Source organism: Eleginops maclovinus, chromosome 23, assembly GCF_036324505.1.
Source record: "Eleginops maclovinus isolate JMC-PN-2008 ecotype Puerto Natales chromosome 23, JC_Emac_rtc_rv5, whole genome shotgun sequence".
Lineage (NCBI taxonomy): Eukaryota > Metazoa > Chordata > Actinopteri > Perciformes > Eleginopidae > Eleginops > Eleginops maclovinus.
This window is the reverse complement of record NC_086371.1, coordinates 21,405,341-21,433,190: the sequence shown is the minus strand read 5'-3', so window position 1 is coordinate 21,433,190 and position 27,850 is coordinate 21,405,341. Positions and strand designations below refer to the sequence as shown.

Genomic DNA, 27,850 nt, shown 5'->3' with positions numbered 1-27,850 from the left:
ATGTGTTCTGTGGAAAGGTAAGGACTGGCTTATTAGAAGGGATAACATCGTTGAATTGAGTAATAAAAGTCTTAATAGGAAGAGGTTATGTAAGGTCTTACTCTATAAACATCCAAATTATGGCTTGTTCTGCTGTCTGACTTTTTCCGACTAAAAGTGTAAGGATCAAGTCTCAATGAGGAAGTTGTAGACCCTCTTCTAGCCTCCATTGGACTCTTTTTTTTACTTCCGTCACATAGTTACATCACTTTGTAACACTCACAATTGTATTGAATAGCGCTCCAACACATCGTATGTGATATGCTAAGAGACAGGAAATCTCCAAGGGGCTGACCAATCACAGCAGAGCTGGCCAGCTAACCAATCAGAGCAGTCTGGGGTCTGGTTTCACACAGAGGGTGAAAAGAGCATTTAAGCATGTACACATGTCACAGTAGAGGCCAAAATACAAATATGGACATGAAAATTAGCCTAATATCTTCTCTTTAAGTCTAGTTAGAGGAGAAAAAAGGAAATTTCCTCAAACTTGAGGGTTAGGGTTGGGATTAGGGTAAGAGATATTGGTGTGGTTGTGAGATCAAAAAGAAGAGATAAAACAAACAACTCTTTTTCTCTCCAACAGTAAACCAACAGGCTTTTGTTAAATGTTTTACAAGCATTGGCTTGAATAACGCACATGAATGGCTTTCAGGCTTTCTTCTCCAACTGCAGTAAACTTTAAAAAGTGGGGGGGCATTAACAAAAGAGCTCTGTTACAAAAGAACCTGTTGATATAGATTTTGTTTAGAGTTTGACTCGGGCAGCGAATGAGCAAGTCAGTGACTTAAGTGTTTCCAAATGTCGGCAAGAGAATCAACACAGTTAACATGCAAGTATATGGCATCTACCGTGTTAGGAAAATACTTTACATTTGAAAAAAACACATCTGTAACCTTGTAAAGTGAAATGTCAACCTAGACAATGTATGGTGCCACAGATCTTCAATCGTTTCAATACTACAGGTATTAAGTTTAGTATCAGGGCTTAAAGGACAATTGCACGGTTAATACCTTCCCATCCTGTTTGAATCACTGTAATGTTATCCAGGCAGCTCACATGAATGATACTGACTGCCTGCCAACCTTTTCAAAGTACGTGTCAGTGTGTGTGGCTGCCAGCACAGCTACGTACCTATAGGCGGATTATAATAAGTGACTAATCTGTATTCAAAAGCTGTAATGCACCTCAAGAGGGATAGTAGAGAGAAAGAGGAAGGCGGAGGGTGGAAAGCGTGTGAAGAGAAAAACAGGCAGAGAGGTAAAAGAGAATTAAAACAGACATAGGGAAAAAAGACGCACAAAGGACTGAAAACTGTAAAAAGAAATTTAAAAAAAGGAAAGCAACTTGATAATGTTTCCACCAGGATTGTCTGTGTGAAATGGAAATGAGGAGTCTCAGAGAGTAAAGGCGGGAGAGGAGATGAATGGAGGAGGTGAAGGAAGGAGCGAAGGTGTAGGAGGGGATGGAGAAGCAGCATTCCTGACCGCACAGTTACAGAACAGGACGAGAAAGAGGGAAAGAAGTTAATCTGAAATCCAGATGCCTTAAGGACCAACAGAGGGTCAAACATATCCCCACACACACACACACACACACACACACACACACACACACACACACACACACACACACACACACACACACACACACACACACACACACACAGAAGGCGCTACATCCCCTCTTCTGCTCTCCTGTTCACAGACCTCGGAAACTCGGTGGCTTTACAAGTCAGCACCAACACCAAACGGAGAAAAAACATCGACTGGATACTTTTTTTGAGTTGGTTTTTCTTGTAAAACTCTGACTTTCCAGCCTGCAGTGTATACAGAAGGACTTGTTTTGGGGTCTTTTTTGCAACTGTTTATTCTTTCCCTTTCCGGAGTTATTTCCAGGTGAGTCTCTTGTGGTTTTCATAATGAGAAGTTGCTAAATGTTCCCAGATGTAACTGTCACTTTAACAGCGGCAGTTGTTTGTGTTGAGGTTTGTTACTTTCTGTGCAGATTTCTGTTTTTCATTAAAGGTTCTAATTTAAAATGTATCTTACATGCCTAAGCAGCAGCCCTAAAGTTTGCATGGGTCGAGAGTCATTTCAGAAGCCGATGACTTATTGTCCTCATTTGAGAGTGACAGTTAAATAACTTGCGGTTGTAAAATGAGTGTCAAAAGGTTGGGGAGTGACAGCTTTAGAGCCGTATTGGTCTTTCCAACATCGGAGGAATGCTGTCTCACTCTGAAATGATGATGATGAACTGATTTCATTCTGACTTTGTCATGTTTTGACGGATGTGGTTGGTGTCGCATTAAATCATCTGTTTATTGACTTGTGTTAAGTGGGATAAGCAGAAGACCAACATCTGTTTACTTTAGTCCAATGAGCAACTTTATTCCCTGAAAAATGTAGAAAACTGTTCGAACGATGCTTCTTTTTGACCTATGTGTAACCTTTTTTAGCCCACCACCTTCTACAAAAAGGCCCCCAGTATGATTATGTTCATGAGCATCTGAAAGTTGCAATAATTTAAACTTGACATACTGTGTGCAAGACTCATAATTCTCTTCAATCACAGCCTGTTGTTGGAGAGTGTGTTTACTATAATCAGGTCCATTGGTGAGGTGCATTTCCGTCATAATGGTAACACTTCGCACTGTATAAATACTCTTTAGTACTTTTTAGCTCCACACAGCTTTTATTTAAAGGGTGCCAGATTTCAGTAATAACAAGCCACAGACACCAGACAGTGCAAATTATTTTAAGATTTAAGGAGAAGCCACCTGAGCGTCTTTCCGTGCCACTGCAGAAAGCCATGCTAAAACTTTGAGAGATTTAAAGCAAATACTTGGAGAGGAATTCTCAAAGGAATCTGCCCATTACATTTAAGCAACTAATTAACACCCCGTCAGAGGTTTTTGTGACTCGCCTCATATATTCAGTGAAAGTGAAAACCTTTCATTGCATCAATAGATAAAAATGTTTTTAAAACCAATGTGGACTCTATTCACCCTCAGCAGTTTTTAAAGAATATGAATAGGTCAAATGTTTAATGAGGACATATTCTGCTTTCGGGTTCATATTTGTATTTTGTTCCTCTACTGTTACATGTCTCCATGCTTTAATGCTCAAAAAGCTCTTTATTTATCTCATACTGCCTGTGCTGCAGCACCTCTTTTCACCCTCTGTCTGAAACCAGAGCCCAGTCTGCTCTGATTGGTTAGCTGGCCAATTTTGCTGTGATTGGTCAACCGCTTAGAGATATCCTGCTCTTCAGCCTATCACGTACAATGTGTTGGACCGCTAGAAGCACAAGTTTTACATAGTGATGTCAGAAAAATCCCTCTGGTTTGGACTGCTTTGCCTTTGCATGCACAAAAACCTTTACAAAACACTACAGGAAAGGGAAACCCCAAAAAGCATAAAAGGATAATAGTGTGTCTTTAAGTAAAAATACTGTATTTTCTAGAGATGGATATTGGATAGCAAAACTCAACAAATTATGCTGGAAGAGATTTCTGAAACTGTGTATAAGGGTAGCACATGATGTAAAAGACTTGCATGGAAACATGTGGAAATCATATCGTAGTCTTCTTTTGACATGTGTTATCTGGAATAGAGCAGCTGTGACTTGGCTGCCAGTTATTTTAATGCTTTTGACAGGAAGATAAATTGCCCTGACTCAGACATTCTTGATGAATACACCAAGTATTAAAGACATTGGATGGGCTTTTGATCTGTTTTGATGGACTTAGTTTAGACAACAAAACTGTGTTTGGTTGTTAGTATTGACTTATCATGCTGCATGCTAGCGATGCCTAAAAAGCAAAAATACATGGTTATGTTTTTCTCACTGTAATAATTGTTCCAATTGTGCATTTGAGGCTGTGATATATAGGATGTCTTGCTCTGTTACTCATGTGACAGCATTTCAAACAAACAACTTTATAGTGTGGTCCCTTTCTAGTGTGGTCTTAAAAAAAAAGGCGCCTAAAATCTCTCTGGTTAGATAGGAAGCTCGGAGGAAGTGGGATGAAATTGATTAACTTCGGTCAATGTAGATTTAAAAATAATTATCCTGCATATTGCAACTTCTTGAAGTGTTCAAGACTATTTTGATTAAAGGATGTGTGTTTGGAGCACAGTTTCTTGACTTGCATAAAGCATTTAAAACATAAAATCATCAAAAAGGTTTTCCCAATTCAAACCTTCAGCTAGTAAACTGTATTCGGTGAGGCCTTATACTACACTTTATATCTGCTGGTTAACAATGTGGGGTTTTTTAAATTATGAAATGTCATCAATAAAATCATGCTCAATGGGAGTGCCACAAGGCTCAACTCTGGGGCAGCTGATTTTCTGTTTATTTCTGAATACATTCATTGGTTTGTTAGAATGTCTAAATCCAAACCTATGCTGATGACAGTGAAATACACTCATGGGAGAGTTGCTGTACTAGTGGCCAGTTCGCTCATAGTTAAAGAGACTTAGTGGCTAAGTAATTCTGTATAACCATGTCACGAAAAAGTTGATAATATATTTTTTGTCAACAGCTTAGTTTTATTGGAATTAACCAAAAATTGCCAGAAAGTTTTAGTATAATGAAGTATTTAGGTATGCTCTTGAATGTCAAGTTCAGTTTTGAAAGCCATATCAAAACACAAAGTACAAACTTAAATGATAAAAGTGTTACATTTAGACATATTAGAATTTAATAACAATGAAAACATCTTTGTATGTTGACTTTTTTCACATCTCCTTTATTCTTTCTGCTAATCCCTATCTTTTTCTGTTTTTGGTTCAAGTTCAAACTGTGTAAAATATAATTTACAATACTACTTCTCCATAATCGTGCACAGACGTTCACCCTCATCCTAACCCTTTGACCATTTTGCAAAAGTTGTATTTGGAGCAACCTTGTCTTGGTCATGTTACCATAATAGGATGGCTAATTTATTCAATTATGTTAATGATTTTAATGTGACTATTGCAAGTTGCTTATCCAAACCAAAGTCCACTTCAGTTATATTTAGTATAATTTAAGATCAAATACGTAATTCACCTTTTAATCTTTATTACCAAGATATCTGTCTTCTTTTGGTTTTTGCTCCAAAAAATCCTGCTTTCATTCAATACATGGTATGTCAATCAAAATCCAGTTAATAATTGGTGAAATTGTTGTGTTCTCTACTGCAGTGTAGTATAGTAGGCCTACCGTGTAACGTTTTATGTTGCAGTACAGCCCTTTCTGTTTTCTTCTTTATTTAATATGTTTTTTTGGCCTTCGTGACAACGTGATGCAAACCTTGCATAAAAAAATACACCACATAAGAGGTGGATGATTTTAAGATGCAAAGAAAGACCAAATATCAGGAAACAAAGGACTAAAGGGGGAATTTTGGCAGGACTTGGTGAAAACCACTACGTGGCTGTGGCCATATGATTTTGATAAGCAGGGGTGCTCTGGCTCCTTCACCGGAAGCACTTTATCTCTTCAGGTCGGAGTCTTGGAGGGTTCTAAGTGATTTCACTACAGGAACACCTTTTCTCTATTCTCATCTCTATTCCTCCATTTTATCTTTCCATTCTGCTGTCCTCTCCTACTGTGACATACTTTCCTTTGCGTTTTTCCTCTCCTGTCCTCTGTTATCTAAGTGCTAACACAGGAGGTCTGGTAAAGCCATTAGAGGAGAGCAGGAGCTGAGAACTAGTTGAAAGACACCATTTACCTGTGATAACCATGACGACTTGACACTTGAGACGGACTGAATGGACACCTTTATTGCTCTGTAACTTCGAGAAGCTCCTACCTGACACATGATATAAGTAAGGGTCACTGAACAACTGCTTGTAACACCTAATAAAAGGAGTCCAGAATCCCTTCAAAGCGTCATTTAAATTACTGAATGGATGACCAAATTTGCACACACAATATAGGATATTTATTATAAACATTAAGCATAATATCTCAGAATAACTCAGAAACTGGCATTTTAACGATGTTAACCAAGGGATTTTATGATTTTGGACACACGATGGAAAAGTAATTAGGGAACAGGGGGCACACGTAAGAGCTGTTGTGACGCAAAGCATCCCCCCTACTGCTGAGGGAACTTTGAGCACAACAATAAGTGTCTGTTCTGTGGTGGAGCCTGACCTCTGAGGGCACAAGACGAGAAGACTTTCCACTGTGGATCAATACATTATTATTATCATAGTGGTTTTTAATGCACAATTGCAATTACTATATCAACATAGACAGGAAGGACAACATATAATGGGTACTTCCTTGGCCCATTAGACACCTTTTCAACAAGTTTCATGAAAATCAGGACAGTGGTTATTCAGTAAACGTTCCCACTTACAGACCCAAAAATAAAACAAATGCTGAGTCTTTCAGCTCATTGTTTTAGTTTATGGGTAAATAGTATTACTGCAGCAGTAACATTTTGTTAGCAATGAGCACTTTAGGAGCATCATTTGTTTAAAAGTTGGCAGAGACCAAAAACAGAGCTAAAAGGAGTGCAAGATATGGTTTATGGCCCCAAAGAAAAAAAATCCAATTTATTAAGTTGATCTTAAATTAAGTTAACTTTAATTAGTTGTTAGCTATGCTAGCTTCATTTAAGTCCTCTACTTAAAACAAGAATGTGTCCACCAGTAGTTTAAAGTATACAAGTTAAACCAAGATGGCAATTCAACATACGCAATTAGCCTGACAAAGCCTGACAGCCTCAAAAAGCTGTCAGCATTCTTGTAATATATAACACTGAAGGTTTTCCCATTGTGTTAATTGCCATTCCCACTGACATTGTTATATTGCAAAGCTAAGCTGTTCTTGGCATTGAACTTGTGGATGTAAATAATTTCTTGCCTTTGAAATTATTACATTGGTTTTAGTTTTCTTTCGTGTTTTTAAAGATTTTGTTGGGGCCAGATTATCCTTCATGAGAGATTGTCAATATTGGAAATGGGAGACAAAGGGGATGACACATAAAGGACAGCATTCGATCTTATGTCTGCCTTAGCAGGGACTAAGCCCCAGTAAATGGGCCCCCAGCTGTACCTGGCAGGCTATGAGGGAGCCCACATTTCTTATTTTATTCACCAGTTGTCATTTGTTACAATCTGAATATGATCTTACTGTTGGATCATTCAATCATTTCAACTGAGCTGTCTCCACTGACCCCCTGATGTAGTCTGATGGATTTTTCAGATCAGGAAGTCCAAGCTGATGACACACACACACACACACACACACACACACACACACACACACACACACACACACACACACACACACACACACACACACACACATACACACACACACACACACACACACACACACACACACACACACACACACACACACACACACACACACACACACACACAGCTGTAAGGTAAATTAGCCTCCCTGTGCGGGGAAACAACACTGAAAGAAGTGGAAAGAGGAAACCCCAAACTGGCCTCTAATGACATCAAAATATGTATGAGCGTTGTTTGGTTCTCTTTATCTTCCTTCACCCATTCCTGTTAAGTATTAGTGTGTGTGTGTGTGTGTGGTTGTATGTAAATGCCAAACCACCTGGCACTGCAACAAACCACATCTGCCAATGCTAAGTGGTTAGGTTCCATAATCTTCTGTATTATATAAGTTTCAGCTACAAGAGTGTGACTTTGAGTCAGGATTTACACTCTGCTGAGTCCCACAAGAAAAGGTTTAGTGAAGACGAGCATGTTTTCGTTAAATGATCAAACCTCTCAGACGTGTGTTATTAACCCTAAGGGTGAATACTTTAGTATTAGGAGAGCTGCTGCAGTTGTCAACTTACATGGACATACTGTATGTTCTCACAGATCTCACGTTCTCTCTTAGTCTTGCTAATGCAATCTCATGAACCTTCTTTCTTTTTCTATTTCTATTTCTTTCCTTTTTTTCGGGTGTACTGGCTTGGGCATGTGTAAAGTGGTTATCAAATGCTCTGCATTTTAAAGGCATGATCATTTTTTCTTTCATGATGTCTGCCTGAAGCTTGAAAACCAAATCTATTTAGTTTAGATATTTCATTTCAAAGGTTAAACTTCAGCTGAATATGTATGAATAAGCAGCTGCAGATTTAATGTTTGTTTGACAGGAATTATATACACATAAATAAAGTTTGATTATTATTATTATTAATATTATCTTGTTAATGAGGGACTAACCCCATTTTATTATGCAATGATTAAAAGGAATAGAACAATAGACCTTTCACAGGGTCACTTCCTGAACCCTTATCATCTGTTCACATGGATAAATAGCAATGTCATTCTAAACAGTTTATCAAATACACATATACAAGATAACATCCACTATTGCAGCCTTGTACTGAATCTTTTTCCTAATGTTTAGTTTTTGTTGACATCAATCCGTGCATCTAAATCTGTTGATCCCCTCCTGCAGGTGTATTAATGACGTGAGCGCTCACAAAGCCATCCAGTCATGGCGCTGTGGTGGTGCGCCAACATCTTCTGCAGGTCGGCTGCAGCGTGGTTTCCCCTTCTCTTCTCATCACTGCTATGGCAGACGGTAAATCTTCATAACAAAAGTTCTCAATCTTTTATAAGCCTCTGACTAGATTAAATCAGAAGATATTCACTGATTAAGGTAACTTAGAGGGTGACATTCAATCTACGAAACATAGCCAGCCTTCCAGAGCTGAACTTGCTGTGAAGACATTGGGAAATGTTGTTGCACGGTGGATCTGGATTCATTGGGTGATTCATAATCAGTTTTGATCAAAAGCTACAGATAATGATAAAGGAATTTCCTTACCCACAACATAATAATTTGTCTTTCAATAACTCAAGTCTTAATTTAATCTCTTGAAGAAAACATTGTTTTTCTGCCATGCCCCCACGGGTAATGAAGAGAATCAAAAAAGGTAAACATTTTTATAAATTTAACAAAATGGGGGTTTGGTTTGAGACCAGGTTAATTCAATCTAACATCTGTTTTTCATATATCCAGTCCTACATATGCTCTACTTCCTACATACAGTATATGCATTTATGATAAAATATTACCATTTAGAAAAATGGAGACTCTCAAAGACAAGTAGTGCACCACGGCGGTTAAAACCAGATGCGTGTGTTGAAGAAATAGTATTCCTTTTACTCTGCCCCCATTTACTTCAATTCCTCAAGACTTCTTTCAGTTTGTTGATTAGTTTGTCATCCATTTTCTACAACAGTTTAAATTAACGTACGGTAAATCATTTAATACAGAAAATCTCTTATGGGTGAAATGTAGCTAAAGTTCTCAGGCTGAAGGATGGTGTAAAGCACACCATAACAATGGATACAGTATTATAGTACACAAGGTTTTGAGCAAATCTTGAATGTATCTTGATGGTATTGGGCACAGGACGGCACAATGTCGATAAACCTAGTTTGTTTCATTATATAATCCCTCGGTTGATTCCATCTGCTAGTATTGATTTCATCCCAAACTCCAGTGTCTACACAGGTCTGAACTCATCTTTCTGCTTTTCCTTCTCTTATCTTTTGAATTTCTGAACATATTGTCACTAATGCTTACTGCTTTTTTGCTCCTCATTTATCATACATTTTCTCACTTTTATTTATTTCCCAAACTTCTCCATCTGATCTCCTTTTGTTGTGATCCTCTGTGTAGATCTCCCCCATACATGCCAACCCACCCTGCCCAAGTAGCTGCAGCTGTCCGGGCGTTAAAGAGGTCCACTGCACGTTCAGACACCTCACCACCATTCCTAAAACCTTTCCTAAAGACACAGAGAGGCTCAACCTCGGGTAAGACTGACTCACTATGCATGAACACACGCGCACACATAAGCCTTGAGACAATGTCATCAATGGCAACCCAGGGGGAAGAAAACTAAACACTCTACAGGAAGTAGGGTGGAATGTGGAGTAGGTGATTTGTCAGAGAAGTGTTTTCTTTGGCTGACAAATGATCAACATGGCCTCTAATAACTTATTAACCAAAATGCTGAGAAAGGGCTTTTTGGTTGTCAACATAACTTTTTTTATGCTTTGGATCTAACAGAGGAATTACTCCCTTGCCCTAGAGGATGGGATAACGAAACATCTATTGCTGCTTTCCATCGGTTGTCAGCCCTCCTTAAGAACAAAAGATGCCAGCTTCACATCAAAGAGAGCATTCGATATAATAAGCATGTAGTCTATTGTGCATCTAATTTCAACACATCTGCTCCTAACTGAAAAGATAAGGGCTTAGCACCAACATGTGGTTCTGAACGCACTCCGGAGGGGATACATCTCCTAATCACTTCCATGTGGACGGAGCTTTCACTGCCCTCCAGCACAGTGGAGAAATAGCCAAGCCACTGTTTTGTATAACAACCTGCTTTGTCTAATAATTTTCTCCATACAATTCATGTTTACATGGGAAACCACTTGGCAAGCAGCAGTGAGAGCTATGCTATTGTTCACAGGAGCCTTTCCATTTGCATACAGGACTCAGCTATCACTGCATTGCAGGTGTGTTGCATTTTTGATCCCAGGCTCTTCATGACAGGATACAATGCTGTGATGTGATGAGAAGAAGCAATTCAATAGGGCACAAGAGCTTCAATGCCTTGCCAAACTGCAGCCCACAGGAAGTAAACTGTCTCCATATGAACTCATTGTACTAAGGAAACACTACCGTGGGAGCTACAAGCGAATTCCAGATAATCTTGGTCTTGAACCAAATATACTGTTTTATACAGCCAGCATTACACTGCTATTAGAAAGGGTTTGGCAACAGGAAGCATTATATTAATATTAAATTACATCACCCCCTTCAGGTTAAAATAAGGTAATATATTCCTAACCACTGTAAAGACATATGGCAGGGTGGAAACATAGTACACCAATACACAGACCCATGGGATATGTTATCAGTTTACCATTTAAAATTCAATAAGGTACAAAAATGGACAGTACGTAAGTATGTAAGTATGGCAGCTTCAGATGTCTTCAACGGATGAGTTTGAATCAGTGTGCATGGGGGTGTCATAAAATATACTTCATATATAAGAATAATGGATATACAGTCAGTGCCATTCTTTTCACCTGTTCAAAACACCAAAACACCGGGGCAAAAAAGCACAAGGAATCAAATAAAGGGCATGTTTGTTGGAGCTCCTTAGTAGCCAAGTGGTTTCAATGCATGGCACATTACCACAATATCAAGGGGTCAATTTCAAGCTTGCAACCTTTTTTATGCCATATCAGTCTTTCTACTCTAGCTTCATCATCACCTTGTTTCTTTCTATGTTGTCATTAACTTCACATTATGTATAGTATGTGAAGTTAATCCAAGTACCCCTAACTGTCATTGTCCTACTGCAGCACAGGAAACCAACTACTGCATCAAACAATAGACTTTACTGTATACTATACTAAAATAATAAAAATGTAGTTTTTGTTTGGTAAAAGAATGTTTTTACCCACATCTGGATTTTACTGCAGAGAACTGTTTGATGTTGCACTCTTGTATACTCTATTTCTGATTCCCTATTGATTCCTGATGGTTGTTCTTGTGTTGGGTAGAAGGCAGGTTCTGTTATAATGTGAACACAAAGAATTTCTTAAAGACACTTCAGCACATCAGACGTTTGGAACGGGACCAAACCTTTAGGGGTCTAACAGACTCGACTAAACACTAGACCTCACTTCTAACTGGGGTGCAGATCAGTGGGATTGAGTCTCTAATGCTAAACTTTTGGTATATGTTCCCACCAGACATGTGCGGAATTGTAGATATAGCCTGTTTTCCTTTAGTTTGCAGTTTAAATTCAAAGTAAACTGCTCTAATAAATGCAGCCGTCCTTCCTTTTATTCAAGAACACTGCCAATTGTTTATTGAGTGGCACATTGGTCTAGTGACAATGGGGCTAAAGGGTTCTGCCATTAGACAGTAATGATGCATTGAATCTTTAATAGCCATTTTCTTTCTTTGGCTATGTGTGTTATTTTTGTTTGCAGGGTTGTGTTCTTTCGAATTAGGTGCTGCTGAAAAAAGTTAAACTAACAGTTTACGTACAAAAGTGCAACTGAACTGAAAACAATAAAGTGAAGGTACAGTTGTACACTTAAAGCATTGGTATGGCTTAAACTACAGTAAACCCTTGTTGTGCTCGTTTAACAGCTTCAGAACCCCCCCCCCCTTCATCACAGCTGAACTGGTCAACATTTTTTGTAACTTCTTGGGAAAAAACTCAAATAAACAGGCCCAATTTGCAAAGTAATTGGCCAGGTGTGTAGAGCTAAAGAAGTAGAATGGTGAAGCTGTCTTCACTTACTTTTTACCCAAATACTTCTGAAACCTTTTCCATGTACCATTGAATGGAGCACCATGAGGGCCTTCCAGGAGAGATTATCCGAAAATGTGAGTCATTACCCCACGTGTACGATTAAACGCATTGAGACTGCCAACATATGCAAAGGACACAGACATTTGCTGCCGAAAACCACTAAGCCACTAAAGTGTCTGAGCCTCTACTACTGCTGGATGAAAAAAAGAAAATAGCCAGGTTTCTTTATCGGTTAAAACCACCAATGCAAACCATGTCTCATTCCCACTGCATAGTGATGCTGGACTCACTTTTGGTGCCAGGTCCTTCTTTTTTATTTGTTTTTTCATTTGGTACAAATAATAGGTGCAATCCACAACTTTGTCAATGAAAAACCAGAAAAGAGTGATTCAAATTGAGTTCAGCCGTGTTGACAATTAAGTGGATTATGAGTGTCTTGCAAGGCAAAGCTATTGACAACACAACAAATAGTACTATCTGTCTTTAATGGGACTATAAGACAAGTGTAGGTTTGCCATGAAATGTAATCTGCGAGTGCTTGTAACTCCTGTAAATTGAAGGAATGCAACATCTTTTGTCATTCATATAAGAGCAAAGCACCAGTAATGTCAGGGTTCAAAGTTCAGTTCACCACAGGGAAACTTCTATAAACAATATGTGCATCATGGTACTGGAACACACTCTGGGAAAAAGTGAACAATGGTTGATATATTGTGAGCTGCCTGTTTTATTGATGGTAGTGGAAACACGCAGAATATCCCATATGTGTTGAATTGGGTTGGGATAACTGCACCCTGGGAATGCTTTGAGTTTTACAGTTGAGGAACTCAATACGTGATAGTAGTGTGTGTTAAAACAATGTGCTGTGCCAAATCCTGTTATTGGAAGGCAATGCTTACTATTTAAACACTGAAATCTATCAAATCCAGTCTGTACCTGCCAACAGGAAACATGCTATGTGTTTGGCTCTGGGATATACATTTCAATATACTGTATTTGGCATCAGTTTGACTGTGCGTCAGATGTCTGCTGCAATGTGCTGAAACCTGAAGATTGCTGAAATCATTATTAACCTGGGCCCCTTTGCACATAGACCCATACTGTTCTGTACAAGAAGATACAAATATGGTCTAACCTTCCTGGGTCTGTGTCGATATTGGTGATACAGTATGGTAATTCCTAATCTGTGTGTGTGCTTCCTCTGAATGATGAAATCACTGTGGGTCAAAGGTTGACTGATGTCTCTCTTGGATCCCTCTTTCCATCAATTCTTTCCGGCTACCCATGCGTCATTTGAAAGGTCAAATTCCCCAGACACACATGCAAGCATCGACTGTTAACTAATTTAGTTTCCTTTCCCTCTGACCCACTTTATGACCCTTTGTAACTCTTTGATCCTTTTAACTGTCCCTGTTTATTTTCTCTTTCCAACAGGTATAACAGCCTGACGGAGGTGGAGGGGTCAGAATTCAGGTCACTACGGCAACTGGAAATGCTCATGTTGCATGGCAACGACATCAACACAGTCAACCCTGGGGCATTTTACAGCCTTAGATCACTACAGGTAGAGTGTGTGAGTGTGTGTGTGTGTGTGTGTGTGTGTGTGTGTATGTGTGTGTGTGTGTGTGTGTGTGTGTGTGTGTGTGTGTGTGTGTGTGTGTGTGTGTGTGTGTGTGTGTGTGTGTGTGTGTGTGTGTGTGTGTGTGTGTGTTTATCCCGGTATTTTAACCAGAGTAGAAGTTCTTAACTTCTCAAATGTGTTTTCAAAACTAGACAGACGTCTGGTTCTTATCTAGTTCATTTTTGTAAAGATTACGTTTCCAAAACAACCTATGAATTCATCAACCCAATTGGACCTTGGAGCAGTGCACCTGCAGACTGAATTATCAAACGTCATCCTCAATCAGCATTATAAACTGATTCCAATTACTTATTGGACTTTATCTGCCAAGTACCTGTGGTATCTCTTCCATCCTGTTGAGCTCTAATTTTTCCAAAATATCCAAGTCAACCAGAGTACTAAAATACTTATGGTGGTTGATGTGGTCTCTTGGGTTTGTTTCAAGCTCACTTGAGTGTTTGCATATGTTACTTTCTCCATATCTGGCTCTAAACCATGTCTTGAGCTCTATGTAGCAAGAGCATATGTAAAAGTAATGAACCAAGCTGGGGCTGGCTAACACCACAGTATACTCTATATGTCCAAGCATAGCCAAACTTAATTTCCCTTTACCTAAGCCACATCAAAGCCAATAATTAGTTGCGCTTTGATTGCTTGAATAAAAATGCATTGAGACTTGTTGGGTCCAGATGGATCCAATCAGAATCCAAATTCAAAACAGACTGACAGGCCTGTATAAAACACTTCAAGAACTACTCGGTTAGCTTCAGAAAAAAACATGATTAGCTTGAAATAAGTATGTTTGTCACGTTAACAATGACTTTTGGTTTCACATGGGACATGAACACCAGTCTCCATGTGTTCCATGTTTTTAGTTGACCCTATCCGTCCGTTCACCCTCACCTTCTCCACAGGTACATTTCAATGGAATTTGAATAGAAATGTGAGGTAAAAAAAACATTTGAAAATCTCACCGAGTGCACCTAAAAAAAGAAATCACAATCACGTTATCAGTAGCAAAGGGTTGTAATGCTTCCAATCCCATTGAGAAAGAATTGTTTTCTTTGTAGCTCTTCTCATGTATTAGCATCTTAAAGTCACTTTGTTGCTTATTGATTGCCTGGGCAGTCGTTTTACACAAAACTAGCTTACAGGAGACGGGTGTTCACTACCTTTGTCAAAAGACACCCAAATAAAATCAAGCTCAAACTTACAAATATTTCTTATAAGGAGTTGGTGGATTTAACCAAGCTAATAGCCTGCTTGCCTAACGTGGACTTAAATGAGTCGAGTACACTGCCCGCTCAATAGATGCTTAGTCACAGAACTAACCATTTTTCCCCACAGATCATGAAGTTGAGTTACAACAAGCTAAAATCAGTGAGCCCTGGTATGTTTGAGGGCCTTGTTGGTTTGATCCGTCTCCACCTGGACCACAACCTCATTGACTTCATAGAGCCATACTCCTTCTCTGGCCTGACATCCCTAAAACTCCTGCAGCTGGAGGGGAACCTTCTCAAAGAGATCCATCCTCATACCTTCATAACAGTGTCAATACTAGGAAGCTTTTGGACCTCAGGACTCAAGTAAGAAATAAAATGCCTGGATATTTCTATTTATATGTATTCTAGTTGAACATTTGAGGCATCACATACTTCAGTTTGGATGTTCTTAACAAGAAGATCCTTAGATTCCCCAAATTGCTCATAGTTTAAAGATGTATCTTACTGTACCTTTTACCTTATGGATACGACTGTATGTTTCCCTGCGTTCTTCCATCCCAGTGTCACCCCGTGGACCAAAAAGTAAAGAACATCAATTATTTTTTTTGTCTCAGACACTTACACCTGTCAGATAATCTGTTGGAGCAGCTCCCTGCCGAAGTACTAAAGACAGCTCCAAGGCTTGAGCTCCTCTCCATACATGGCAATCCCTGGACGTGCGACTGCCAGCTACAGTGGTTGGTGGAATGGAGCTCCACACATGATGGTAAGGATGCTTCAATACAGTTTCTTTGCTAGAACACTATTTCTTACTCCTTTATTTCTGTGGTGCCTGAAGGTTTGTAAAACTGGAAGACAAATGACTAAACAGAAATTGTAGGCTTGTAGATTGACAATCAAAATTGTCACCGGTGTAATTAATGATTTTCTAGGACCCTGGAACAAGAACAACAAGCTGAAAACACAACATTAGCATATAATCTCATTATAAAAGTATGTGGACTTTGTTTGTGTCCTCTCGATATGAATTCCCCTTTGAGCTCAGTTATAGTCTCCACCAACTCCTGAATCAAACATGTGAGTCTACAAAAGTTAAATGTGACACTATTTTCCCCAATGTGTTGCTATTTTAGTGAGCTTGTTGTTAAATGCTGGGTAGGTAGTATATCAGTGGTTTGTCACCCAAAACTACTGTGACTGAAAAAACAGAGATTGAACCAAAACAGAAACGTTTTTTTTTTCTAACCCATTTTAAATTACATATTAAAGTAAGCTTTGTTATAACATTTTAAGTGACCTCACCGAATGAGGAAGCAAGTTTGTTAACATAAACTGATTTATTATCACTTTTAAGTTAATATGATTAATTAGCAAAACAGTTACTTTTAAACCTTCCAGACGTTAAAAACTACTGAGCACCATGTAAAGACAAATAGCATTATCAAACTATTTTAACCTTAATTTGAACCCTAGTGTAAATGTTAAATTATTAAGGGGCAAGACAGACAACTTAATAACTGGTTGTAACTTATTTCTATATTAAGAACATGTGCACACAAAAACAATGTCTCTGTGCTTCAGAAATATAATATTGAGTAGAAATAGAAAATTAAGTACTGGCAGACATTATTGCACGTGAGACATCAAGCTTCTGCTCTACATGTGAAGGGCACAGTTACAAAAACGGTTTATAGCTTTTTGTTCTCATCGTTCTGATCAAAGTTTTTCATTCGGCATTTTCTTTGTTTCTTTTTTTCGTTGCATTGTTACGTTTTTATGTTTCTTTTAAGAAGTCCCATAAGCGTTCTGTTTGTATCAACAGAACAGTTTATTATACATCATTGTGTTCATGGCCTGCTTAATCTGAAAATAGAGGGGTTGTTACTTCCAGAAATGTATTAGCGTCTGCATGCACTTTTACTGAAGTCAAACCCATGAAGAGATACAATTGTATCTACATTTCTCCTGTACCCACTCTTTCCTTATTTCCAATCCATCGTAATTCCTAAAATGTTCCCTTACTCTGTATTCCTGTTCGCATTGTTTTTATCATCTTGCCCTCTCCTCTTTTCTCTGCTTCTTTCTCCCAGGTGTAATAAAGTGCAAGAAAGAACGTGGCACCAGTGAGATTTGTCCTCAGTGCTCTTCTCCTCAACCCCTGAATGAGACATCTTTGCTGGAACTGACCCCAGAGAAGCTTATCTGTGAACGACCAGCTCTTCGCTCTGCCCTTAAACAATGGGACAATCCTGTGTGGGCTGAATCTGAAGCAGAGCCCGACATCCCCTACATACGAGACTTTGAGAAGCCTTTAGGACATCTGACGTTGGTTCTCTCTGACAGCCATGGAAACAGTGCTCATGTGGCATGTGATGTGCGACAGCCTGGAGAGAGTTCACCCATGTCTTGGACAGTAAATCCACAACTACCTGGGGAGTTATCAGTCAATGTGTCACTGGTGACTGTCCTTGAGTGTGAGATTGATCGAGAGACATTGCAAAATCTATGGCAATTGGTTGCATATTACTATGAAAGCCCTGCTATCTTGGAGAGAGGTCAGCTAAGAGGAAATGCAAGCAGAGTAACCTATCAATATGTGCAAGCTGTAAATGAAAATTCCCCGTATTTTACAGAATTGAAAGGGTATTTGGTAGCAGAACCCTTCTGGCTGCTTCAACCCAGAGTGACTTTGAGGCTTAACAGACAGCAGACAACAACCAAGAAATTGGTGATGGATTTCACAACAGTTATAACCAAGAACATCAACAGCCATAGAGGGTCAATAGATGAGAATGACCTTGCTGTGTCCTGGGCTCTAATTCGCAGAGGGACAGCTGGGCGGGTAAAAATTGCTCTTGAGGGTACAAAGGTTCACTTGGAGTGCAATGTCATCACATCGGATCCAGAGATGAAGTTGGAGTGGATCCTTCCAGATTTGTCCGTTAAAGAAGATGCAACTGATAAAATGGAAGTTTCGGAAAGAGGAGAACTTGTGATTTTAAATGCCACACAGTCTGACTCAGGACTTTACCACTGTATGGTCAGAACCAAAGCTGGTGTAGACGTGATGCCTTTGAGGCTCACCATTAAAGAACTCTTGCTCAGCCCCACTGCTTTTAATGGTCAGAAGATTGTAGTTGAAAAAGGTCAATCTTTTACCCTTCCTTGTGAGGTGACCTCAGTCCTGCCCAGTCAAACTATGTGGTACTTACCCAAAAACCAAATTCTTCTACCCACGCAGCAGACAAAACGAACAGAAGTAAAGGAAAATGGGACTTTGGTGGTAAGGAGGTTGACACCTGAAGATGCAGGGGAATATACATGCTTGACCTCAAATCTGTATGGGGTTGACATGCTATCACACATGGTGGAGGTCAAAGGAGTAAAAGCCTCTGAAAAATCTAAAGTAAAAACTCCAAAAGAGCAGAAAGTGTTGCCAGTTGGCTTGGAAGAGGTAGAAGGTTCGGGGAGAGATTACCAGGAAATTATACGTCCATATGCTACACAGTTACCTAAGAAGGTAGGACCACAGCAAAGGAATCCTAACGGGCTGTCAAAAAGGATAAGAATTAAAGATTCAAAGAGAAAACCCAATAAATCTGTAAAGGAACTAGATCCAAATCGTTGGGCGGAAATACTGGCTAAAGCTAATGCTAAACCAAGTGTTGCCCTTCCTACAGAGCCGTCGCTACCAGAGCCAAGCACGGAAACTGTCCAAACAAGTCCGTTCAAACCAACTACAACAACTGCTAAAAAGATTGCTACCACCCCTCCTGATGGTAAGATAAAGATAACACATTCCCCCATCAACACAAATGCTAAGACGGAAAGCTATTATATAGAGAAGAAAGGAGAAAATGATGAAACATCCGAAAGTTTGCCTGAGGTTTTACCACAACTGCCACCCAGTTATAGAGAACCAACCCCACACCCTGTTGGTGCAATCACAGAAAAATCAGAAGCTGTCACAAACCCTCCTGCTGTTGGAACACCTCAGTCAGTCGATGAGTCTGAAAACAAGCATTCTGGGGAGGGGAGAAGGAACCACGTTGTTCCTGGTCAGTCAAACAGGAGAAGGCCTCCTTATAGACGTAGAAAACCCCCTATCCGGAGAGTACGTCCCCACGGACACCCCTTTTACCATCCAACAAACAAGCCCCAAACCACAGTTCCCCCGACAACAACCACCACACTAACAACAACACCAACAACAACAACCACCACTACTACCACCACTACTACTACCACTATTACTAGTACTGCAGGGACAACCACACCTGTTCCAACCACAGTGGAAAACCAAGAAACCCTATCTGCTGAATATCAAACAGAAGAAGATGAAGGGGATTACTATGAATATAATGACAAAGAAAGTAGTATTTTTGATGCCAAGGAAGATTTAAACACTGAAATACCTCATACCACTCATTATGTTGAACGTACCACATTACTACCAGCTATACAAAAGGGTACAGATAGCTTTCCGCCTAATCCAGAGACAATTGTTACTCCAAAGCTTAATAGGAAGCCTCATCCAACTCAACGGGCTGTTGAAGAAACGGAGGACAATATTGTAAATCTCCAAGAATCTGAGAGACAGAAAATCAGAACTCAGACTGAAGAAAAGGGCAGTGATGATAAGGAGCTTAATCGAGAGAAGGCCAGGAAGGAAATTTCAGCAACAGTAGGACAAGGAAAAAAGAAACTAGACTCTGAAGGTATTGAGAAAGACAAAGACAAATCTGAAAAGGAGTGGGTTTCCCAGAGGGGTAGTATTCAGATCACCTCGCAAACTAGACCAAGACCTAACCCTAAACCTTTACCGGAAGAAAATACACCAACCGAAACAAGAACTTCATCTTCCAAGGTTATAACATCACAATCAACCAGAGACAGAACAAGAGAAGAAGTTATACAAAAAGAGGATAAAGAGGTAGCTCAGCCAAATAGGAAGCCTGGGCTCCACCATTTCCCAATAATGGAGCCAGTTCACCCCTGGCTCCATCAGAACAAACAGGGAGGAACGCAAACTACTACCTCCAGGACACACACAAACAAAGACAGACATACTGGAGGACAAGGGGAAGTAAACCCAGGCAGACATTCCCAGCTTCCCAGAGTCCCCCCTACCTCCCGCTGGCCTTCAACCCATTATCACCACCATCAAAATCCCTACTATCCTTCCTGGCGTGGTCAAGGGCCATTTCCCTATCCAAAGCAAGGTAAATGCAGCTGCTGTGGTATGATTTATTTAACACTGTTTGCACATTTCATATTTTAATTTTATGATTTTTAAATCACATTTTGAGAGGTTGTGTTGTTAGACATTTGATCAATATGTCTTTTTGTGGGTTCAGGGTCACAAATTGTGCCAACACAACGACCCTGGTTTTTCCCCCATCCGTGGGCTCAAATTCCCTTTGTTACCAACCGTCCAGAGATCACAGCTGAAACAGCGAAGCCCACACCCACAGTTTTTGGAACAACAGGAAACTCCAGAGTTACACTCGCTAATCCTCATCTGTCACATCATCATCAACACAATCATGATGTGGATGGAAGGACACAAAACAGAGATCAACTGTTTCTGTCAAGGCTGAGGAACAGATACAGACAAGTATGATGATGATGGGTGGTGTTGTGGGTGTACAGAATATAATTGTATCTGCATTTAAATGTTCCTCAGTCTGTTGAAAACAGAAAATGAGTGAACTTGAGATGACATATATTTTCAAAATGGGTAATAGCATAACGTTTAAATAAATATTAACTTCATTTTTTTTGTTTTCAGGCGCAGCTCGATCGAATCATACAGCTGGGGAGGATGGTGACACCCATACCTCGCACTAGCTATCACAAGCAGCAACCTTTGAACCCAGCTAAATCTTCATCATCATCATCATTCTATGGTTTCAGTCCAACCCCTCGTCCTTACCATACAACCACTCCTGGAGTACTGTATGGAGGTATATGGCCTGTTGGAGGTATTTGCACCATTGAAAAATATATAGGCAACGTCTTTTTTAAATAAAATGAGCAGTATATTTGATATCTTTGGGTAATGTGATAACAGATTATTTTGTTTTTAAATGTGTCTTTGAAGCAGGTCGGTTTAACTCTCGACGGCCCACAGCTGCGCCTCCTTTCCCATGGATTCTGGGTCATGGAAGTGGTGGGCTGAAACCCCGTATCACCACAGTAACCACAGCTAGCATGTCAGTACTGGCTGAGAGTGATGTGTTTCTGTCCTGCAAAGCAACCGGGAATCCTGAACCCAACATTGCCTGGACCAAAGTCTCTACAGGTACTGGAGAAAGAGTAAAAAATGGTCACTGCTGAACACTTAAAAACTGACATTTTCAAATGTGGCACAATCAGTCCTGAAAAACCTGATTCGTAATTTAAAAAGCTCCCTGTCAATTTTGTCTTAATCACTTATGTTTCTCTCTCAGGTGCCACCATCCCAGCCAACACCAAGTATGGTCCTCGGTTTGAAGTCTTCAAAAATGGAACTTTTGTTATAAGAAACATCCAGCTTCAGGATAGAGGCCAGTACCTCTGCACGGCCCAGAACAGCTTAGGATCAGATCGCATGGTCATCACCCTAGCTGTCCAGACTGAGGCACCAAAGATCAGGCAGCCGGTGTCCACAGAGATAGCCGTTTACCTAGGGAAAAATGTGAATCTTGACTGCTTCGCTTCGGGAAAACCACCTGCCCAGATTTCCTGGATTCTTCCAGACAGGACGTTTGTACGTGAAATTGGGACTGTTAGCACTCCCTTTTCTTCACTGTCTCTGCTTCAAAACGGAACTCTTCAAATTCATTCTCTGAATTTCTCCAGCAAAGGTGATTATAAATGTATTGCAAGCAATGCAGCAGGTGCTGATACAATCACCTTCCATCTCCATGTGGCAGCCCTACCTCCAAGCATCAGCGAAGGAGGAATGGATACTGTGATCATTCAGCCAGGTACAAACTTATACATCTCCAATAAAATTAGGTTTTCCGCATTTTATGACTAATAAAAGACAATGAAATGTTTGCATTGTGAAACTAATAAAATCCCATTTTACCAGGCAGGAGTGTGTTTGTCCACTGCACTGTAAAGGGCGAACCAGTGCCTACTCTGAAGTGGATGCTGCCAGCTGGAGTCCATATTAAGCCAACACAGTATCTTGGACGCAGGATGTTTGTCTTCCCAAATGGGACACTGTACATGAAGAATGTTTCGCCAGCTGATGCTGGGAGGTATGAGATGTGCACTTATTTTTATGTGACTCACCTCGCTTTATCACATCGGTTCACTTAAGTAGTAAAATGTCTTTAACAATTTCCCTGTGAAGACAAATCAACTTATGCAGTCCTAAAGACGACAAAGTGAATTTGTGTGTGCCATCAATTCAATTACAAAAGACTTTAATTCAAGCAGAGGTTGTCTAACTAACGGCATTAAAAGTGTTCAAATATCCTCTACCCCAAGCAATGTTAGGGATGTAAATAGGTGTTCAAACTGCAAACACTGCAATGCTATGCACCTTATACAGATGATGACATGCATTGCACACTTTCTTTGCTAACTAGCTTACTGTAATGTCAAGTATCACTGATTTGTTTTAAGCAACATTGGTGACCTTCTCTGAACTGATATATTTAGCAAACATTAACATAATAAATGAAATCATTTTAAGTATGCTAATTTAACAATGATACACGGGAGAAACATGCCAATAAGATCAATTGGAATGAAAGCTTACAGGCAGGAAGCTATCATTTGTTACTGTTGTGATATTATTTTTAACCATGCTAACATTTGCAACTGGCAATTTGAGTCAGTTGGTAATCAACATTGGTCCAGACTGAAGTGTTGGATCGGAAGCCATTACATTTTGTATAGACTATCATAGTCCCTAGGAAATATATCCCATCTTAGTGATCCCCTTTGAAGTCTTTCAATAGCGCTACCACAAGGTTTACCTTTTTAATGTTTAGTCTTGACAATTATCAATGGATTTTCATGAATTTTTCTTATTACAAGTTTTAGCCAAGGTTTTCAAGACATTTCAAATGTTCTTCTCTGACTGTTGATCTGAGCTTTTACCAGTGTGCTGTAAAACCTTCCACAGCTACGAGTGTTTGGCATCTAATGCTGTTGGCATAGCCAAAAGAATGATCCAGCTAGAGGTGAGGTCCGATCCCCCCTCCTTCTCACGCCAGCCTTCTCCTCTTCCCAACCCTCCAACAACCCAACGACATGGTGTGCCTTCCCGGCAGCACTCCGTCTCGGCTATGTACGGTTCTGCTGTCTACCTCCACTGTCCAGAGTCTACCGGATCAACAAGAGGGACCTATTGGCAGCTTCCCTCCAAAACCATAATGGAACACCGATACAGGTAACTTATTTATGCAAATGTGTTGCATAATCAGTTCATTGGTTATTGTTTCCATATAACTTCACTGACTGCTTTTATCCAACCTTTATTTTCTTCCCCATCTGCCTGCAGTCCAGAGAGACCAATTAAAGTGTTCCGTAATGGGACACTGAGGATACTTCAGCTAACAGAACTGGATGGTGGAAATTATCTGTGTGTCTTTCAGCGGCCCAATGGGGAGGATGTGGAGCTGTTCCAGGTATGAACAAGAAGGTTTTTGGTCAGTGCTTCATTAATGATTCAATAAGTCACTGTTGAAAAGACATCTACCATGTCTTTACAACTACCTATAAGCACCAAAGTTGTGGTCTGTCCCCAGGGTTATTAATAGGATTTTAATGTCTAATGTTCTATTTATATTTCACAAGCAAGTTTTCACAGATTTTTTCAATGTATTTGCTTGTATTTCCCAATGCATTTCATTCACCAGGTGGAGGTGATTATGACCCCTCCCAAAATTGAACATGTGAGGACTGCACAGACCAGGGTCACCTTTGGAGAGAATTTCCAGGTGGATTTTGGACACTAGATCAAATTCTTATAAAGTAGGATAGTCCAGGTCCAGGACCTGTGTTTTATAATGTATTATTTTTGCTTTTGTACATCTTATAATTTGTGCAAATACATTTGATGTTATGATAAGACAATGGTCTCATTTACATAAAGTGTCTTAGTTGTTTCTTTAAGGGCCACCTTATATGCATGGCATACATTTCTTACATTCAAAAACAATTTTGAATCAACCTTACAAACGTACAGCAAAGATTTAACAGTTAAACATTAAACCTTTTCTGCTTTTTTTTTAGGTGGACTGTGTTGCAACAGGCCTCCCTGATCCAGAAGTTACATGGAGCCTTCCAGATGGAACTTTAATTAACAATGCCCTTCAATCGGATGACAGCGGACATCGCAACCGCCGCTATGTTATTTTTGGCAATGGAACTTTACTTCTCCAGCAAATGGGCAAGAGAGATGAAGGTGACTATACCTGTTATGCCAAGAATAAACTAGGCAAGGACGAAAGAAAAGTTAGCGTGAAGGTGGGACCAAATGCCCCAAAAATTGGGTTGAAATCCCAATCACTGGTTACAGTAAAGTTAAGAGAATCAGCTAAATTTAGTTGTCAAGCAACTGGTGAACCTACACCAAAAATCATGTGGATCTCACCAAGAAATGTTGTGATATCTATGTCATCAGAAAGATATCAAATCACAGATGACGGGACGTTAGTGGTGAAAAAAGTAATACTGGCAGACGAAGGCAAATATGCATGTGTTGCACGCAATTCTGCCGGTGACGATGTTAAAAACATGAAACTTGAAGTCGAACTCCAGGAACCCTTTATCAATGGCATGAAAGGGAGGAGCACTACAAAAGTGTTGGCAGTTTCTTACCAAACCACTCACCTTGATTGCACAGTGGAAGGGAAACCTGAACCAAGAGTATCATGGGTAACTCCTTATGGCCATTCACTCCCAACACCGTACCTAGGTGGTCGCTTCCAAGTCCACCGGAACGGGAGCTTGGAGCTGAGAGGAGTGAGGAAAGCAGATGAAGGAAGGTACACATGTCTTGCTAAAAACAATCTGGGTGAAGCCTCACTTTTGGTTGAATTAGATGTGGCATCAATAGCAGAGAAACCAAGTTTTGCTTTTCCCAATATTGAAATCTTACCAATAAAGCAAGACACAGGGGCGTTCTTCCTGGAATGTCCTGCTCGTGGCAAGCCATACCCTGAATTTGCATGGGTTCTACCCAACGGGACAATGTTAGCCCCTGGTGTTAAACTACAACGGTTGACACATCATCTAGGTAATGGAACTTTACAGATCTCTCATCCCGTTGCAAGTGATAAGGGAGTGTATCGGTGCCTGGCAAAAAATGTGGCAGGACAAGCAGAGAAACGTTATGCGCTGGAGGCGGGAAGAAAGCCAACGATCAGGGGACACCCAGGTATGTATTTTTTATCTTAAATTAAGGATACTTCTTAGCTTGGTCCATAGACTAAAGGTGTTTTTTAATCCAAGAGTATGGTTGCTCTGGATAAAATCACTGGAAGGGTTGGTAACTTGTTTGATTCCTTTTTACAAAGAGATTAACCAAAACGCATCACTCAAAGTCACAGTCACATGAGAACATTTAACAATGTGTCTTGGGTTAAATCAATAAAGTCCAAAGAAGGGTTCCTTCCTCCCAAATTCTGATCACAAACAAAAAGGAGATCACTTCCTTTAAAGGCTCCTTGGTGCCGTTGTTTTGGACCTCACAAGGATAATTTGTGTTTTCAGATGTGCACACAGAAATCGTTCCAATTAAATGATATTAATCAATACAGGTTTGAAAACTCCCTGAAAGCATATGAAGAAGTGATTGGAAATCTGTTCATGTTGTATTGTTCTTTTGTTTTTATCAATCAATTCTGGCAGGATATTAACCAACTGTTATAATTAAACTTTTTCAGGTGGGATGAAGATTACTTTCGGTCTAAATCTCAACCTACCATGCACTGTGGATGGCTGGCCGCAGGCAACCATCACATGGACCCTCCCTAATGGTCTTGTTTTGGACAAACCTCAAACAGTTGGCCGGGTATCTCTTCTTACCAATGGTACCCTCCAACTCAGGCATGTTGCCACCTTTGACAGAGGAACATACACCTGTAAAGCTTTCAACTCTTTTGGTTCGTCAACGCTATCCTACCCTGTGGCTGTTATGGTTTTCCCACCACGTGTCACCAATACGCTGACCTCAATCACAAGAGTCAACCGGGGATCCCCAGTGAAGTTAAACTGTATTGCGTCTGGTATTCCCAAGCCGGATATTTCATGGACGTTGCCAGGACGCACAACTCTGGCTCCACATAACCGGTTTGCAGTGCAGGGAGGGATTTACATGTCTGAGGAGGGCAGTTTGGTCATACAGGACCCTATGCTCATGAACTCTGGCATTTACAAATGCAACGCTAAAAACGCACTTGGAACAGACTTTAAATCTACTTACCTACAAGTGGTCTGAGTGACAGTAGTTATTTTATTGGGAAAATGTGACAGCAGAATTAAGACTTCAAGAGGATTTGAATATCCTAAATAACAAAGATGAAGAGAGACTCAAAACTTGAGGACCCTTGCAAAGGTTGTGGACTGATGTCATTTTAACTGAAGTTGTTTTCTTGTAAAATATGCAGATGTCTTTTTATTCTACATTTTGGACCTTGTAATGCATTTTTACTTCTCAAAGTGTATTATTAACTCACTGCTCAAGCTTTGGCATTCTGGCCTAGATGTAATTTCACATTCCTTATATGACATTATAATATGTAAATGTTTACCTCACAGTACACTTTATTTTGACAATGCTGGTACTGCAACTGAGATAGATTGAGACTCTTCTCTCTTGGTATTGATATATCTAAATGTAATGTGTACCCCTTATGATTATTAATATGTGCTGGTAGAATTCAAATCTACAGTGATTTCAGTTTTCAGGACAAAAATGCTTTAGCAAACAACCAACGTTCTTTTCCCTGTGAACTCAATAACAAATTGTCATGCATTTATTCAATAATACTTTACAATTGGTCAAGAAGCAGTAATGAGTAGTGAAGTGTATAATTCCCAAATTATTTTCCTATATTTATAAAGTGTCATATTTTATAAAAATTGAGTAAGCATCGATTTTTTTGTATGAGGATACAAATACTGATGCTCTATAGCTTGTTTCAGCGAAACAAAATTACTGTATGTACCAATGTCATTTAATCATGTTTAAAATGGTGGGAAAGATATAGCTCATAATATCTAACTGGAGAGTTTACAATAACTATTACCAGTTTACGGACACCGGTACAAACCGAAGGTGAACATAATGAAAAATATGTATGTATATAAATTATGAGAATTATTATTACTAAATATTAAAACATACTGGTATTTAGTTTTGTCGGCCTCATTTCTGTGTCAAAACACTACAAGACATTGCCAATACAAATATTCATGATGAGAAGGCCTATTCCCAATTTCCATCGAGCTTTCTTGAGGCCCAGCTGCTCAGACCAGCATTTAACATTGGACAAAAATGCCACGTTGCGGGGAGGACCCAAACGAAGAATAAGGGTAAGGGATACAAAGTATCACCAAAATCGAGGAATTTTATTCTTTAATGAATCAAAAGTATATCCATGAAGTTTTTTCTAC

The 27,850-nt window shown here is 39.7% G+C and overlaps 1 protein-coding gene across 2 annotated transcripts; it reads left to right on the top strand.

Annotated features, from left to right (window-relative positions):
- Positions 1-1,833: 1,833 nt before the first annotated feature.
- si:ch211-159i8.4 (matrix-remodeling-associated protein 5) lies at positions 1,834-27,590 on the top strand. 2 transcript variants are annotated; one of them, XM_063875777.1, is made up of 18 exons: positions 1,834-1,934; positions 8,482-8,607; positions 9,715-9,851; positions 13,817-13,946; positions 15,351-15,589; positions 15,841-15,992; positions 17,317-20,448; positions 20,584-20,843; positions 21,018-21,210; positions 21,330-21,530; positions 21,679-22,197; positions 22,305-22,476; positions 23,352-23,618; positions 23,730-23,856; positions 24,088-24,168; positions 24,464-24,635; positions 24,855-25,610; positions 26,119-27,590. In XM_063875777.1, exons 2-18 carry the CDS (start codon positions 8,521-8,523, stop codon positions 26,670-26,672), a joined length of 7,179 nt encoding a protein of 2,392 aa, XP_063731847.1. In that variant the 5' UTR covers positions 1,834-1,934; positions 8,482-8,520; the 3' UTR covers positions 26,673-27,590. The 2 variants fall into 2 exon arrangements, with proteins under 2 accessions (XP_063731847.1, XP_063731846.1); XM_063875776.1 differs by having other exon boundaries at positions 24,464-25,610.
- The last annotated feature ends 260 nt before the right edge of the window (positions 27,591-27,850 follow it).

Coding starts and splice junctions, on each gene's coding strand:
- si:ch211-159i8.4 (XM_063875776.1), top strand. CDS start 8,521: ATGGCGCTGTGGTGGTGCGCCAACATCTTCTGCAGGTCGGCTGCAGCG. Junction 20,844..21,017: donor TGAGGAACAGATACAGACAA/GTATGATGATGA, acceptor TTTTGTTTTCAG/GCGCAGCTCGATCGAATCAT. Junction 21,211..21,329: donor AGGTATATGGCCTGTTGGAG/GTATTTGCACCA, acceptor GTGTCTTTGAAG/CAGGTCGGTTTAACTCTCGA.